The sequence below is a fragment of the Carlito syrichta genome, unplaced genomic scaffold (assembly GCF_000164805.1).
Source record: "Carlito syrichta isolate Samal-C Ts95f unplaced genomic scaffold, Tarsius_syrichta-2.0.1 Scaffold316508, whole genome shotgun sequence".
Lineage (NCBI taxonomy): Eukaryota > Metazoa > Chordata > Mammalia > Primates > Tarsiidae > Carlito > Carlito syrichta.
The window spans coordinates 275844-291526 of NW_007260604.1; the positions used below are offsets into that span (position 1 = coordinate 275844).

General features: G+C 39.1%; 1 protein-coding gene across 1 annotated transcript in view; it reads left to right on the forward strand.

Moving 5' to 3' along the window:
* The window catches only part of LOC103277207 (transcription initiation factor IIA subunit 1-like), a 27375-nt gene extending 23302 nt beyond the window's left edge, over window positions 1–4073 (forward strand). The window contains exon 5 of the mRNA XM_021707329.1: window positions 3868–4073. Coding sequence (XP_021563004.1) covers window positions 3868–3951 — 84 coding nt within the window. The 3' untranslated portion in view covers window positions 3952–4073. The remainder of the gene's footprint in view (window positions 1–3867) is intronic.
* The last annotated feature ends 11610 nt before the right edge of the window (window positions 4074–15683 follow it).

Sequence of the window (15683 nt, forward strand, 5' to 3'; positions counted from 1 at the left end):
CCCTGTAATTCCGGTTACTTGGAAGGCTGAGGCAGAAGGATCGCCGGAGCCCAGCAGGTCGAGGCTGTGGTGGCTGGGAGTGGCCACTGCATTCCAGTCTGGGTGACAGAGTGAGACTCCAAAAAAAAAAAAACCTTCTGGCCAGGCTCAGTGGCTCAACCTGTAATCCCAGCACTTTGGGAGACCAAAAGCAAGTGGATTGCCTGAGCCCGTGAGTTCAAGACCCGCCCGGGCAACTTGGCAAGACCTTGTCTCTACAATAAGTCAAAAACTAGCCAGGCATGGCAGTACACACCTGTAGTTCCAGCTACTTGGAAGGCTGAGATGGAAGGATTGCCAGAGCCCAGCAGGTTGAGGGTGCAGTGGCTGCTAGCATGCCACTGCACTCCAATCTGGGTGACAGAATGAGACTCCAACTCAAAAAAAAGAAAAGAAAAGAAAGAAAGAAATGAACTAATAATTTTATTAAAATATGGGGTAGGGATATTACAATAATAAACACAAAAGGCTATTTTAGGGAACGTATCAAACCAGTTTTTGGGTTCTTTTTATGAAATGATTATTTGTGTTTGGGTTGTTTCATAAAATACAAGCAGAAATTTTTAATAGTCATTAAATAAAAAGTGGTTTATGGACCAGGCTCAGTGGCTCAGCCTGTAATCCCAGCACTTTGGGAGGCCGAAGCGAGTGGATTGCCTGAACCCGCGAGTTTTGAGACCAACCCGGGCAACTTGGCGAGACCTCATCTCTACAATAAAATAAAAAATAGCCGGGCATAGTAGTGCACATCTGTAGTTCCTGCTACTTGGAAGGCTGAGGCGGAAGGATCGCTGGAACCCAGCAGGTCGACGCTGGGGTGGCCGTGAGTGTGCGTGCCACTGCACTCCAGCCTGGGCGAAGGAGTGAGACTCCAACTCAAAAAAAAAAAAGTGGTTTATATATGGTACATGATTCAACAAATACTTATGAGCAACTTGAATGTGTGGAAGGTGTGCAGGTGTTATTATGTCAGGTATGCTACATAGAAACTACTGTGTCAGAAGAGGGAGACCTGCTGTCTTACAATATATGAATCATAGGCCGGACGCGGTGGTTCATGACTAATCCAGCACTTTGGAAACTGAGGTGAGAGGATTGCATGAGCCCATGGGTTCGAGACCAGCCTGGGCAATTCGGCGAGCCCTCATGTCTACAATAAATCAAAATATTAGCCGGGCGTGGTAGTGCATGCCTGTAGTTCCAGCTACTTGCTACTTGGAAGGCTGAGGCAGAAGAAACGCCGGAGCCCAGCAGGTCAAGTCTGCAGTGGCTATGAATGTGCTACTGCCCTCCAGCCTGGGCGAAAAAGTGAGACTCCGACTCAAAAACAAAACAAAAAAACACCTTAAAAAAAAAAGAATTATAGGCAATTAATATTCCTAAATAATATTTGTCAATAATTGGTGGTTGTTGATATGTTCCTTAAACTTAGGTTACTCTTCTTTTGCCTACATAGACAAGGTTTATTTTATTTTATTTATTTTTTACTTTTTCTGTGTGGAAGAATCACCTGAGCCCAGGAGGTTGAGGTTGTGGTGAACCATGATTGTGCCACTCTGCACTACAGCCTGGACAACAGAGTGAGACTCTGACTCAAAAACAAAGAAAAGAAAAGAAAAAATAATAGATGTGATTGCATTCTGGGGCCTGCTGGGACAATCCAAGATCATCACCCCCTCTCAAGACCCTTAACTTAATGACATCTGCAGAGAGCCTTTTTTTCATACAAGAGGACTCCCAATGGGGCCTCCAATTGTTAGGTCAGGCCTGCTGGGGCCGTGGGTGTCTGGTATGCAATCAGATGCTGCATGAAAGATGTAAAAAATTGCATAGAAGTTGGATTTGAAAATATGGTTTATTTAGAAAGTAAATTAGAGAGAGGGAGAGATTCACCACCTCTCCAAGGTAGGAAAGGGGGCCAAAACTTAAGAAACATGGCCACACCTGAATCTAGTAAGGTAATGGTACAAGGTTTATTTTAAATTAGAGCGTAGAGTATCCACTTAAAGGTAGATGTAGCTGGTACACTGTAGTTGGATTCTGGAGATAGAGAAAATTCCAGGCTTAAGTTAGGTCTGTCAGTAGCAACAACAGCATATTTTCTTGGAAAGCTGTATACCCAAGGCCCAGACTACATAGTAGTTGTATTATTCACCTAATATAATATTATTATCCAAGTTTTGTTGACTTCTCTGGCATTAGCATCTCCAAAGCTCATTATACATATTTATTTAAGCTTATCCAAATATGGGTATTTCTAAAAATATAAAGATTAGAATGAATGCATGAGAGCTTAGTACCTTAAAGAAGATTGATGGAGGAGGAGGGGGGAAAAGCTACCTAAATACTGGTATATTGAGATACATGAAAATACTTAAAACACAAAACAAAAACACCGAATGGTGTAATTATTTTGGGAGAGGGCAGGATGAAAAGCTTTCCAGATGCAGTAAATTGAGAATTTATCCTAGATTTAAAGAAATGTAGAATATAATCCCATATATATCTTTCTAACTTTAATATCACACACTTACTTCATTTTAAAATGTAGAAATTAAAGTTTGTGACTTTTCTTAAGACTCTTTTTTTGAGTGGGAGTCTCACTCTGTCGCCCAGGCTGGAGTGCAGTGGCATGCTCACAGCCACTGCAGCCTTGACTCTGGGCTCAGGCGATCCTTCCGCCTCAGCCTTCCAAGTAGCTGGAACTACAGGCGTGTGCTACCATACCCTGCATATTTTTGATTTATTATAGAGACGAGATCTTACCAAGTAGCCCAGTCTGGTCTCGAACCTCTGAGTTCAGGCAGTCCTCTCGCCTCGGCCTCCCAAAGTGCTGGGATTACAGGCTTGAGCCATCACACCCATCTCTTAAGACTTTAAGATGTTTTTATATTAATAAATCTTTCACCTAGAATATAATACCAAAATGTCCCCACCTCCTTTTTTTGAGTCTGGGTCTCACACTGTCACCCATCTATGGCACAATCACAGCTCACCAGAGCCTCGACCTCCTGGGCTCAGGTAATCCTGCCTCAGCCTCCAGAGTAGCTGGGACTACAGTCACGCTAGCACACCAGCTAAATTTTAAATTTTTTGATTTCTTTGTAGCAGTGAGTTCTTGCTGCATTGCCTAGGCTGATCTCAGACTCCTGGGCATAAGTGGTCCCCCCGTCTCATTCTCTCAAAGTACTGGGATTACAGGGTGAACCACCAAGCTTGGTCCTTTTTTTCCATTTTGGCATCTTTGAAGTGTCAGCTGTACTATAATTAAAGTCTTCTGATACAGTGTTTTCTGTAGAGACCTCTTGGTTTTAGTAGAATTTTAAAAGTTAAGAATTCTTCAGAGAAAATAATTATACTTTTGCCTCATGTGTATTAATTGAAAACAAAAAATTGGAGATGGTAAGGGAACAGCAGGAAAGGAAGTAATAATAGAATGATAACTTTATATATTGTACAGCATTGCCTTTAATGTATTTTCTAAAAATGTGTAGGTTATATTGAATTTAGGAAGACTTGATACCTTAAAGAAAATTGATGAGAGACAAGAAAAACTATGGTACCTATGAGATTTCCTTAGAGTACATCCTCTAAGGGGAAAAACTCAATTGTTCTATTTAATTGCTTGAAATCATTAAGTAGGTCATTTAGGCAAGGTTTCTCTTTCTTACATCATTTTATAAAGTGGAATTTAGTCTTATTGTTAGAAGTTTTCATTTTTGTTTATGCTAAACAAAAATTTTCACATACTATTAAAATATGCTAGAGATAAACTGAGATACTTTTATATACATATATGACTTTGATTTTTTTTCTTTGTTTTTTCAGAGTGCTGCTGCTACAGCTGCTACATTAGCACTCCCTGCAGGAGTGACTCCTGTTCAACAGATATTAACAAATTCAGGTAATTAGGGATAATAGAACCTTTTAAGATATAATTTAGAAAATTGTGTCATCTAACCCTTGTTTTGTTTTCACTGAAAGATGAAAAATACTAATATTTCTTTTACCATTTGGTTTAGGTTATTAAAATAGCTTTGAGGACTATAGCAAATGCAACTGAAATCATTATTAAAGATACAGTAGAGAAGATGAGAATTGCACTTGAGCTTTTGATTAGTGCATGAGAACCCTATTATTGAATGAAAATATGGTTATAAAGAAATGCTTGTTTATTTTGTTTTTTACAAAATACATTTAATCTGCCAAGTGAGTTAAAGGTAACTCATTTAAACTAATTTATGATATCAAACTAAATCATGTAGTACCTTAGGAGCAAATTTGTTCCATGCTATCATTATAATTATAAAGATTAATGTCTAGTGTTTTGACATATTAGTGTTTTTAAAATTTATTTATGACCAGACGTGGTAGCTCAGCCTGTAATCCCAGCACTTTGGGAGGCGGAGGTGAGAGGATTGGCTGAGCCCAGGGGTTAGAGACCAGCCTAGGCAACTTGGTGAGACCTCGTTTCTATAATAAAAATCACAATAAAAATAAATAAATAAAATTTACTTACATAGATTTTAAGTGTTCTCTGTAATCTTGATTATGTGGTTTTCTGTTTTGTTACTTTCTAAGTTTGTGCAGAACAAATTAGGGGTTTGCTTTGCTACATATTTTAATAAGATATAATATGTTCACTTTTTAATTGATTCAAGATTCTGAGTCATTTGAAGTAACATACCAGGGAGATTTGGTTTTGTGCAAATGATATGACATGACAGTGTTGTGTGGCTTTGATAATTGGTTCAACAAGTTTTTGTTTTTGTTTTTAAGAATTTTTTATTTAAAAATATGGAACGCTTCACGATTTTGCGTGTCATCCTTGCGGAGGGGCCATGCTAATCTTCTCTGTATTGTTCCAATTTTAGTATATGTGCTGCCAAAGCAAGCACGTCAACAAGTTTTTATTACATTCAAACACCTTTGAAGCAAAGTACTGTGGTACTTTTATCCAAGATATTAAATGAACAATTACACTTTTGGTTCTTTAAAACTTTAAAAATGAACAGCCTTGAAATGTCTAATCTTACTGTCCTTCCTTAACTCCTAACATATTAGCAAAGATTATTTTAAGCATTTAATTGCCGGAGACCAGCTCCAGCCGGGTTCAGGGTACCCCAAAGGTGTCGGCGATTTGGGGGAAGAAGAGAGAAAGAAAGAGACTGAACTCCAGTCTAGTGCAGAAGTGATGTGTGTTATTGGGAATTACAACGGGTCTTTTATACACAAAGTCAGATGTGGGAGGGGCGTCCCCCACCCACCAGAAACCTTAATCCATGAAAACTTAATCAATGATTGCCTTTAAACCCTTTTCATATGATAATCTTAAAATCCCATAACAAAGGATAACCTAATCCGTGACTGACATCTTCTATAAACCTTTTTCATCCTAAACTGATTGATTTATGCCAAGTTAAACAATTCTATAGAAGCTTAAGTATTTACTTTACAAACGAAAGTGACCCATCCCAGAATGTTTGGAATGTGGCAAAGTCCAAAGTTCACAGTGGGCTACCTGCAAGTAACCCAGTCGCATTCTTTCAACAAAATGGCTGTCTTCTAAAACTATATTCTACAATTTACACCTTCAATAAATCCTAAGATCATGACCCAGGAGCCTGTGACCAATACTAAGGCTCTTAGATGTGACACGCGTTTGAATTATAAGTTGTGTGAAAGCCAAAACTGCAGTTTGCGGAAGAATGGGAACAATGAGCTTCTAAAGTTAGCTTGTGTTCATCCTGGTCTCAGAGTTTTTATGTTTTGAGCTCACAGGAGCTTAATCTGGTTAGTGCTGAGTAGAAAGGGGGAGGAAATGGGGTCAAATAGCTCCCGAAAGCATCCTAGAGGGCTCAAGGTCAATGGCCCTTCCTGATTCCTAACGCTCAGTGGGCCTCCATGACTGGGTCTCAACACTTAACAAATTTAAGAGAAAAGAAATCATACAATGTCTGGTCTCAGATCACAGTGGAATAAAACTAGAAATTTCTAACAGAAAGATAACTGGAAAAATCCCCCAAATCTGTGAAGATTAAACACCACACTTCTAAATAATACATGAATCAAAAAAGAAATTTTAAAATGTTTTAGGCCAGGCGTGGTGGCTCACACCTGCAATCCCAGCAGTTTGGAAGACTGAGGTGGGGAGGGTTATTTGAGCCTAGGAGTTCAAGGCCAGCCTAGGCAATGTATAACTCATATCTACGAAAAAGAAAAAGAAAAAGAAAAATAAGCTAGGTATTGTGGCCTGTACCTATAGTCCCAACTACTCAGGAAACTGAGGTGGAAGGATTGCCTAAGTACAGGATGCTGAGGCTAGGGTGAGCCATGATCATAACATTGTCCTCCAGCCTGGGCAACAAAGTGAAACGCCAACTCAAAATATACATATTTTGAATTACATGAAAGTGAATTTTTTTTTTTTTTGAGTTGGAGTCTCACTCTGTCACCCAGACTGGAGTGCAGTGGCCGCTCCTGGCCACCGCAGCCTCCACCTGCTGGGCTCCGGCGATCCTTCCGCCTCAGCCTTCCAAGTAGCTGGAATTACAGGCATGCGCTATCACGCCCGGCTGATTTTTTTATTTATTGTAGAGATGAGGTCTCGCCTCCCAGGCGAATCTTGAACCCGCGGGCTCAGGCAATCCACTCACCTCAGCCTCCCAAAGGAGCAGGATTACAGACTGAGCCACTGAACCCAGCTATAAAAACAAAATTTAATAAAATTTGTGACATGCAACAAAAGCAGTGCTTAGAGGGAAATGTATAGTTTTGAATGCATTTGTTAGATAAGAAGAAAGATCTAAAATCAATAACCCAAGTATTCACCTTAGGAAACTAGAAAAAAAAAGAGTAAATTAAGTCCAAAAGTAGGTCAGGCACAGTGGCTCAACACCTATAATCTCATCACTTTGGAAGGTCAAGACAGAAGGATTGTTTGAGCCCAGGAGTTCGAGACCTGCCTAGGTCACACAGAGAGACCTCATCTCTACAAAAAATAAAATAAATTAGCTGGGCATAGTGGTGTATGCCTGTAGTCTCAGCTACTTGAGAGGCTGAGATGGGAAAATCTCTTAAACTCAGGAGCTCAAGATGTGGTGAGCCATGACCATGACACTGCCCTCTGTCTGGGCAACAGAGTGAAGACAGCAACTCAAAACAAACAAACAAACAAACAAAACCCTAAAAAAACTCCAAAAGTAAGCAACAGAAAAGAAATAATAAGATTTAAAGCAGAAATTAATGACACTGAAAAACTGTACAGCCACTTGGGAAGAATGTTTGGTGGTTTCTTACAAAGCTAAACATACTCTGACCATATGATTTAGCAATCACACTCCATCGTAATCATTCAAAGGAGTTGAAAACTTCTGTCCACATAAAATCCTACACATTGGTATTTGTAGCAGCTTTATTCATAATTGCCAGCACATAAAAGCAACCAAGATGTCCTTCTGTAGGTGAATGTGTAAATAAACTGTGCTAAACCAGACACTGAAATTTTTTTCAGTGCCAAAAGAAATGAGCTATCAAGCTAGTAAAAGACACAGAGGCATGCATATTACAAAGCCAATCTGAAAGGCTGTATACTATATGATTTTAACTACATAACATTTGGAAAAGGCCAAACTATGGAGACAGTAAAAAGATCAGTGGTTGTTAGGGACTGGGGGCAGGGAGGGATGAATAGGTACAGTATGGTCGATTTTTAGGGCAGTGAAAATACTTTGTGTGTTACTGTAACGTCATGTCATTATACACCTGTCCAGACCCATAGAATGTACAACACCAAAGAGCGAACCCTAATGTAAACTATGATCTTGGATGATAATGATGTGTCTGTGTAGGCTCTTCAGTGATGGGAAACAGACCACCCTGTTGGGAGTATTGACAATGGAGGGAGTCTGTTTCACATGTGGGTAGTGGGTATACAGAAAATCTCTGTACCTGCCTCTCAGTTTTGCTGTGAACTTAACGTTGATCTAAAAAAACTGTCCCTTTGATTTGTTGGAGTTTTTTATTTTTATTTTTTTAAGCAGGAGTTTGCTAAGAATACAGAAAAGTTCTCAAATGGGAGGGGACCCAAAAGAGAGTTGCCGAAGTTTTTTTAACTTTTAAATTTTATTTTAACATATCCTGAATATGACCCCTTTGTCTATTGCAAGTGAGCAATATCTGCTCCCATTCAGTAGTTTGCATTTTCTTTTCTTTTTTTCTTTCTTTTTCTTGACCCATAATGCATGGGGAAGGAGCTTGCATTTGCTCTCTCTCTCTCTCTCTCTCTCTCTCTCTCTCTCTCTCTCTCTCTCTCTCTCTCTCCCCCCCCTCTCTCCCCCCTGCCAGGCTGGAGTACAATGGTGCGATTGCAGCTCACCACGGCCACAACCTCCTGAGCTCAGGTGTTCCTCCCACTTCAGCCTCCTGGGTAGATAGGTGTATGTCACCATACCTGGCTAAATTTAACATTTTTTTTGTAGAGATGAGGACTTGCTGTGTTGCTGAGGCTGATCTCAAACTCAAGCAGTCCCTCTGCCTCAGCTTTCCAAAGTTCAGGGATTATAGGTGTGAGCCATCACGCCTGGTGCATTTGCATTCTCTTAATGTTATTTTTGATAAATGAAAGTTTATTTTAGTCTAATTTCTCAATGTTTTCCTTAATAAAAAGTGTTTTTGAATGTTCTATTTAAGAAATTTTCCTCCTACCATAAGTTATAAAGATAAACGTCTAAATTACTGTCTAGAAACTTTATTGTTTTGCCTTTTATACTAAGAACTAAAATCTATCTGGAATTAATTTTTGTGTAATTTATGAGATAGGAATCAAGTTTCATTTTTTCCTATAAGACATCTATTATTGAAAATATTGTATTTTCTCTACTTCTAGGCACTGCCACCTTTGACATAAATCAAGTATCCATATATGTAGATGTCTGATTCTGAACTTTCTAATTGTCCATTCTTGTACTGATTCCATACTGTCTTAGTTATCAATATCTTAATATTAGTAAAACAAATCTTTCCACCTTATTATTCTTCTTTAATGTTTTTTTATTATTCTCAGCCATTTGCATTTTCATGTAAATTTTATCATCTTCTCAAGTCACAAAATTTCTGTTGAAATTGAATTTATGTAAACTTGGAAAGAATTGACATCCTTTCAACACCGAATCTTCCAATCAAAGAACATGTTATATCCTTCTATTTATTTAAGTTTTCTTTAATTTATCTCAATAATATTTTATTTGCTAGACTTATTTTTATGTATTTGAGATCTTTAAAGCTATCAAAATGGTGTTTTTTTAAAAAGTTTTTTTTCTATTTGTTGTTGATATAAAAATAGAATTGACTATGCAATTCATTAACTTCAATGAACTCATTAAATATTGATTTCTCTATAGATGATTTTGGGTTTTTAGGTTTAAAATTATATTACATAAAATTAATAACAATTTTATTGTTGCATTTCCAAACTTTATACCTTTAACTTCTTTTTCTTGCTTTATTGCACTGGCTAGTACAATACTGAATGAAAAGCAGACATTCTTTTCTCATTTTTATATTCAAGGGAAATCTTTCATCATTTCATTAAGTATATGGTTACTACAGATTTTTTTTGTAGATACTAGTCATCATATTATGTAAGTTCCCTATTGTCCCTAGCTTTCTAAGAGTTTTATCACAGATATATATTTATAATTAGAGGCTCTACTCACTAACAAGTGTTTTAACTTCATTTAAATATAGTGATATTTTTGAATTAAAATTTTATTTTATTTTTTTTTATTTTTTGAGTTGGAGTCTCACTCTCGCCCAAACTGGAGTGCAGCAGCCACTCCCAGCCACCGCAGCCTCGACCTGCTGGGCTCCGGTGATCCTTTCGCCTCAGCCTTCTGAGTAGCCGGAATTACAGGCATGCGCTACCATGCCCAGCTGATTTTTTGATTTATTGTAGAGATGAGGTCTCGCCAAGTTGTCCAGGCGGGTCTCGAACACACGAGCTAAGGCAATCCACTCACTTCAGCCTCCCAAAGTGTGAGATTACAGGCTGAGCCACCGAGCCCTGCTAAATTAAAAATGTCATACAGAACATTAATATAGAGTATACAAATTGAACTGCTCTGTTGTAAACTAAGATGAGGGTTTTTTTTTTGTTTTTTTTTTGAGTCAGAGTCTCACTCTGTCACCCAGGCTGGAGTGCAGTGGCATGCTGCTCACGGCCACTGCAGCCTTGACCTGCTGGGCTCAGGTGATCCTTCCGCCTCAGCCTTCCAAGTAACTGGAACTACAGGCACATACCACCACCTGGCTAATTTTTGGATTTATTGCAGAGATGAGGTCTTGCCAAGTTGACCAGGCTCATCTCGAGCTTGTGGGCTCAGGCAATCCTCTCACCTCGGCCTCTCAAAGTGATGGGCTTATGGGCGTGAGTCACCACGCCCAGCCAGATGAGGGTTTTTAAGTTTCATACATACAGTCTATTTTTTGCTACCAAGCAGCAGCTTCAAAGGCAGCTCTTCATCAGAATGTAGTTTGAAAACCAACTTGTTTACTTTAAACCATTTCCACACTCTCCAAAGTTCTTATGTACAGTATTCAATAAAAGTGACATAATACATAGCTAACATATATTGAACATTTACTCTTTGCCAGTATTATTAAGGGTACACGGTACCATTGTAGACAGTAGATACTATTAACACAGATAATTTCTCATTTTATAGATGAGAAGAGTGAGGCTTGAAAAGTTTTTGAGTCAGAATCTCACTCTGTCACCCAGACTGGAGTGCAGTGGCACGCTCACAGCTACCACAGCCTCAACCTGCTAGGCTCAAACAAAACTTTGCCTCAGCCTTCAGAGTAGCTGGAACTACAGGCACATGCCACCACGCCCAGCTAATTTTTTGATTTACTATAGAGACAAGGTCTCGCCAAGTTGCTCAGGCTGCTCTTGAACCCCTGGGCTCAGGCAGTGCTCTCACCTTGGCCTCCCTAAGTGCTGGGATTCCAGGTATGAGCCACTGTGCCTAACTTAAAAATTTTAAGTTAACTTAACTCAAGATCACATAGCTGGCAGGTAGTGGATTTGCGTCCATAATCTCTTGTTCTTAATGAGTAAATTAACCTGCTTTCCAGTTGATATTTTTCATCCCTAATCAATATTGCAAGCCGTGTTTAAAAACACCTCATACTTTAAGCTCTAGGAACATCTGTTACTTATTTGCGTTTGCCTACATAGCAGCACAGCTGGCTAAATAGGTGATGAAAGACACTTAATGGGAGGTGACAACAAGAAGTGCTGACTGCCATTTGAAAATTAGTATCCAGGGCAACACATTTCTTTTGAAAATATATTATCGAGGCTAAACATATTAATTATTCAGATGTCATCTCCGATGTGGTAATTGTTAAAAACAGAGATGCTGTTTTCCCCAAACACATCACACTCAATGCGTCTAACATCAGAAGCTGGTTATGTTCATTCTAAATCACTTCAGTGCTTCAATTTAAGCCTTTTCTATTCACATACATTGCTGTAGGTAAGTTAGTCATTGTGTAAAAATATCTAGAGACCGAGAATGATTTATTTTATGTTCCAATATGTTGTAGTAGAGATGACATTGAATCTGGTCTTTCATTTCATTAATGTTATTTTTCTGGTGGAGCTTCCAACGGATTACTTTCTCTCTCTCTCTCTCTCTCTCTCTCTCTCTCTCTCTCTTCTCTCTCTCTCTCGTTCACTCTCTCACTATTGTTCTCTCTCTCTCTTTGATATCTCTTACACATCGATTATTGTATTTTCTTCTCAGATATTTATTCATTATTTTAGCATATTAACTTAAAGCTGTATAGCTAAATGTTACATGTTGATGGCTTTTTTTTTTTTTTGAGTTGCAGTCTCTCTGTCTCCCAGGCTGGAGTGCAGTGGCACCCTCATGGCCACCGCAGTCTCGACCTGCTGGGCTCAGGTGATCCTTCTGCCTCAGCCTTCCAGGTAGCTGGGAACTACAGGTGTGCACTACCATGCCTGGCTTATTTTTTTATGTATTGTAGAGATGAGGTCTCACCAAGTTGCTGGTCTCGAACCCGTGGGTTCAGGCAATCCTCACACCTCGGCCTCTGGTGCTGGGATTATAGGAGTGAGTCAGTGCACACGGCCAACGGCATTTTCTATTTACTTATATCCATGACCAAAATTCTTCCCAAGATAAGACAGGTAGCTCTTCCTTCTGAGACATGGGTATGCTCATGGCAGCCTCTCAAGGGTTTGTCCTTCAAACTATCTGTCCTTCTGGCTCCACTTCCTATTGAGGCAGACCTGGGCATTCTTAGCCCCACTGATGCCTCTTTTCCTGCCTTTCTTTTTCTCTCTAATTTGACAAGGATTCTCTCAATTCTTCCCACTTTTTCCATCCTAGTATAAATCAAGGTCAAGAGAAATAACGTCCAGAAAAAATGCATCCTTGTATTCCTTGGTGAGAATAAGCAGGTGAGGAACATATACAGAGATTTTACCTTGGATGCAAATATTTCTAATTCAAGCCTACCTCAGTTTTAAAAATTAGGCTGAGCATGGCGGTGTGTCCCTGTAGTTCCAGGTTCTTGGGAGGCTGAGACAAGAGGGTTGCTTGAGCCCAGGAGTTTGAGGCAACATAGAGAGACCCTGTCTCACAAACAAACAAATTCATCAAGATTTACCAATGTCATACCTTAACAAAAGTGTTTCTAAAAAATAAAATTAGGGCAAGGTGTGGTGACTCACACCTGTAATCTCAGCACTTTGGGAGGCTGAGGCAGGAGAATTACTTGAGGACAGGAGTTCGAGACCAGCTTAGAAAACAAGTGAGACATTGCCTCTATTTAATATTTTAGATTTATAAATTTAATAAAATGTAAACAAAATAAAGCAGATTCTTCATGAACCTTTGACCAGTCAGATCTTTCTCATTTTAGAACTGATTGTATTTTTACTACTTAGGTTCTTGAAAGTTGTGAATCTAATTCTTCTTTAAATATTTTCTAGGAAAGAAAATTATTGCTTTCGTCAATGACCAATGTCAGAGTTTAATGGTTCTTAATGTTTTGTCTATTTTCATCAGAAATAATTATTTTCATGAAACATTTGGATCTGCATTTCAATTTATGCATCTGTGAGTAAGTCAGTTTCTTCCACAAGCTGTGAACCCTGGCTACACCTGGGGAACCTTTAGAAAACACTGTTCTAATGCCTGGGACAGTACCAAAAAGAAAATATAGAAAAAACAAAGCAGATCACACTGGTTATCCTAAGGTACAGTGTGTATAGTATATATAAGGGTAATGAATAATTATTTGTTCTATTCAGAAGTGTTACAGTTTAATGAGTCTGTTTACTTGTAACCTTCAAAAGTGACCAATCAGTTGGGGTTTTCTTCCTTTCTTTCTTTCTTTCTTTCTTTCTTTCTTTCAGAATCTCACTCTGTCATCCAGGCTAGAGTTCAGTGGCATGCTCACAGCCACTGCACCATCGACTTGCTGGGCTCAGGTGATCCTTCCGCCTCAGACTTCCAAGTAGCTGGAATCACCACAGGCATGTGCTATCATGCTCAACTGATTTTTTTTATTTATTGTGGATATGAGATCTCGCCAAGTTGCTCAGGCTGGTCTTGAACCCCTGGGCTCAGGTAATCCTCTCACCTCTGCCTCCCAAACTGCTGGGACTACAGGCGTGAGCCACCACGCTTGGTTAAAGAATCATTCTTAAACATGTGACTTTAAATACATTTGATGTGTTTTAATCTGCTGCAGTTATCCTTCTTACTGATGCCCAAATTGACCCGTTATGGGTTCTATGGTATAATTAAACTGAGAACAGTTGGATTTTTGGTGAATTTTGGATTATAGATATAATTGTTTAAATTTCAATTTTTGCTAAGGCTGTTATAGCTATCATATACAATAAATCAATGAAATTGAGCTATAGAAAAAACACATTATAATGTTTGTGTAAATTAAATAGTTCTTTTCAATTAATTCCACACTTTAAAATATTGAAAAAACAACACTTCTTGTAATTGCATCTGAGACTATAATTTTCAAGAAGATTAGTTATAGAATTAAAGCAGGTAAAGAATAATTGTTGTTGCTAATTGGCCATGAGAAAGATATAGTTATCATCTAAAGTGAATAATGAAATATTTTACTTTTGCTGCATACCACAGAATACAATACATTCGCAATTAGAAGAAAATAGACTCACAAATAACTCGAGTTTTCTTTGATCGATCTCTTTGAGAAGAAACAGAAAAAAATCAATAACACACATATACTATGTGTCTATATCGCCAGACTTTCAGTGTACATTTGACTCTGCTAGAGATTCAGGTTTGTTGCTCTGTCTAGATCTAGAAAATTTTTTATGAGGATTGAAATTGAAGGTCAACACTGAAATTACAAGCCCCTAAAATGAAACAGGGGAAAAACTCCTTGACATTGGCATTGGCAATGATTTTTTGGATATCTAGTAGTCCCCACTCATGCTCAGAGGATGAGTTCCCAGACCTGCAGTGGGTGCCTAAAGCCATGGATGGTGCTGAACCTGATTGCTGTCAACTGGAACACATTTCGTTCATGTCTTCCGCCCAGAAATGTAATTAATGCCTTTTCTATTTTAACTAAGCAACCATCATGCACTCTGGCTGTAACTTTTGCAGTTAGGAGCGACAGCAAAACTAGTATGAATTTATTTTTCTTCTTCACAATTTCACAGATAGAAGACTTACTGTTAGCATATATCTTAGTAACCCAAGGATACACGTTTTTCCCCCTTTCCTTATTAAGTCAAGGACCTTCACCTTTTAAGCACAGCTGCACTTGGGCATATCTGAATTGCCAGCATCATTCCTCTTGCCATTTGGCCCAATTTCCTTCCTTCCTTCCTTCCCTCCCTTCTTTCCTTCTTCTTTCCCTCCTTCCTTCTATCTCTCTTTCTCCCTCTCCCGCCACCCTTCTCTCTTTCTTTCTTTCTTTTGAGATTGGGGGGGGGGGTGTCTCACTATGGTGCCCAGGCTGGTCTTGAACTCTTGGCCTCAAACAGTTCTCCCGCTTCAGCCTCCCAGGGTGCTAGGATTGCAAGGGTGAGCCACTGTGCCCAGACATTTTGAGCCAATTTTAAGTAAACTAAGAATGACTTGAACACAAGCACTGCGATATTGCGACAGTCAATCTGATAAATGAGAAAGCTCCTAAGTGACGTCAGAGGGGTCACATAGCCAGCTTGGATATGGTGGACAAAGGGTGCTTTGCTGCCTGGGTAGGATGACGCTAGATTTCATCATGCTACTCAGAACAGCAGGCAACTTATCTATTTTATTTTTTTATGATGGAAATTAGACCCCAAAAGGCATACAATTTAACACGTATGAGTTGTGCATTTCTGGAATGTTCCCTTGAGTGTGTTCAGACTCCAGCTGCTCATGGGTAACTGAAACCACGAAAGGTGAAATAGCAGATAAAGGGACGGCCGTAACACCAAAAGTTCAGGTAACAAAACAAAAATAAACTGAAACATACATAAAACTACAGAGTTTCTAGCCGGGCTCGGCGGCTCAGCCTGGAATCCCACGCCTTTGGGAGGCTGAGGTGAGTGGATGGCCTGAGCCCGC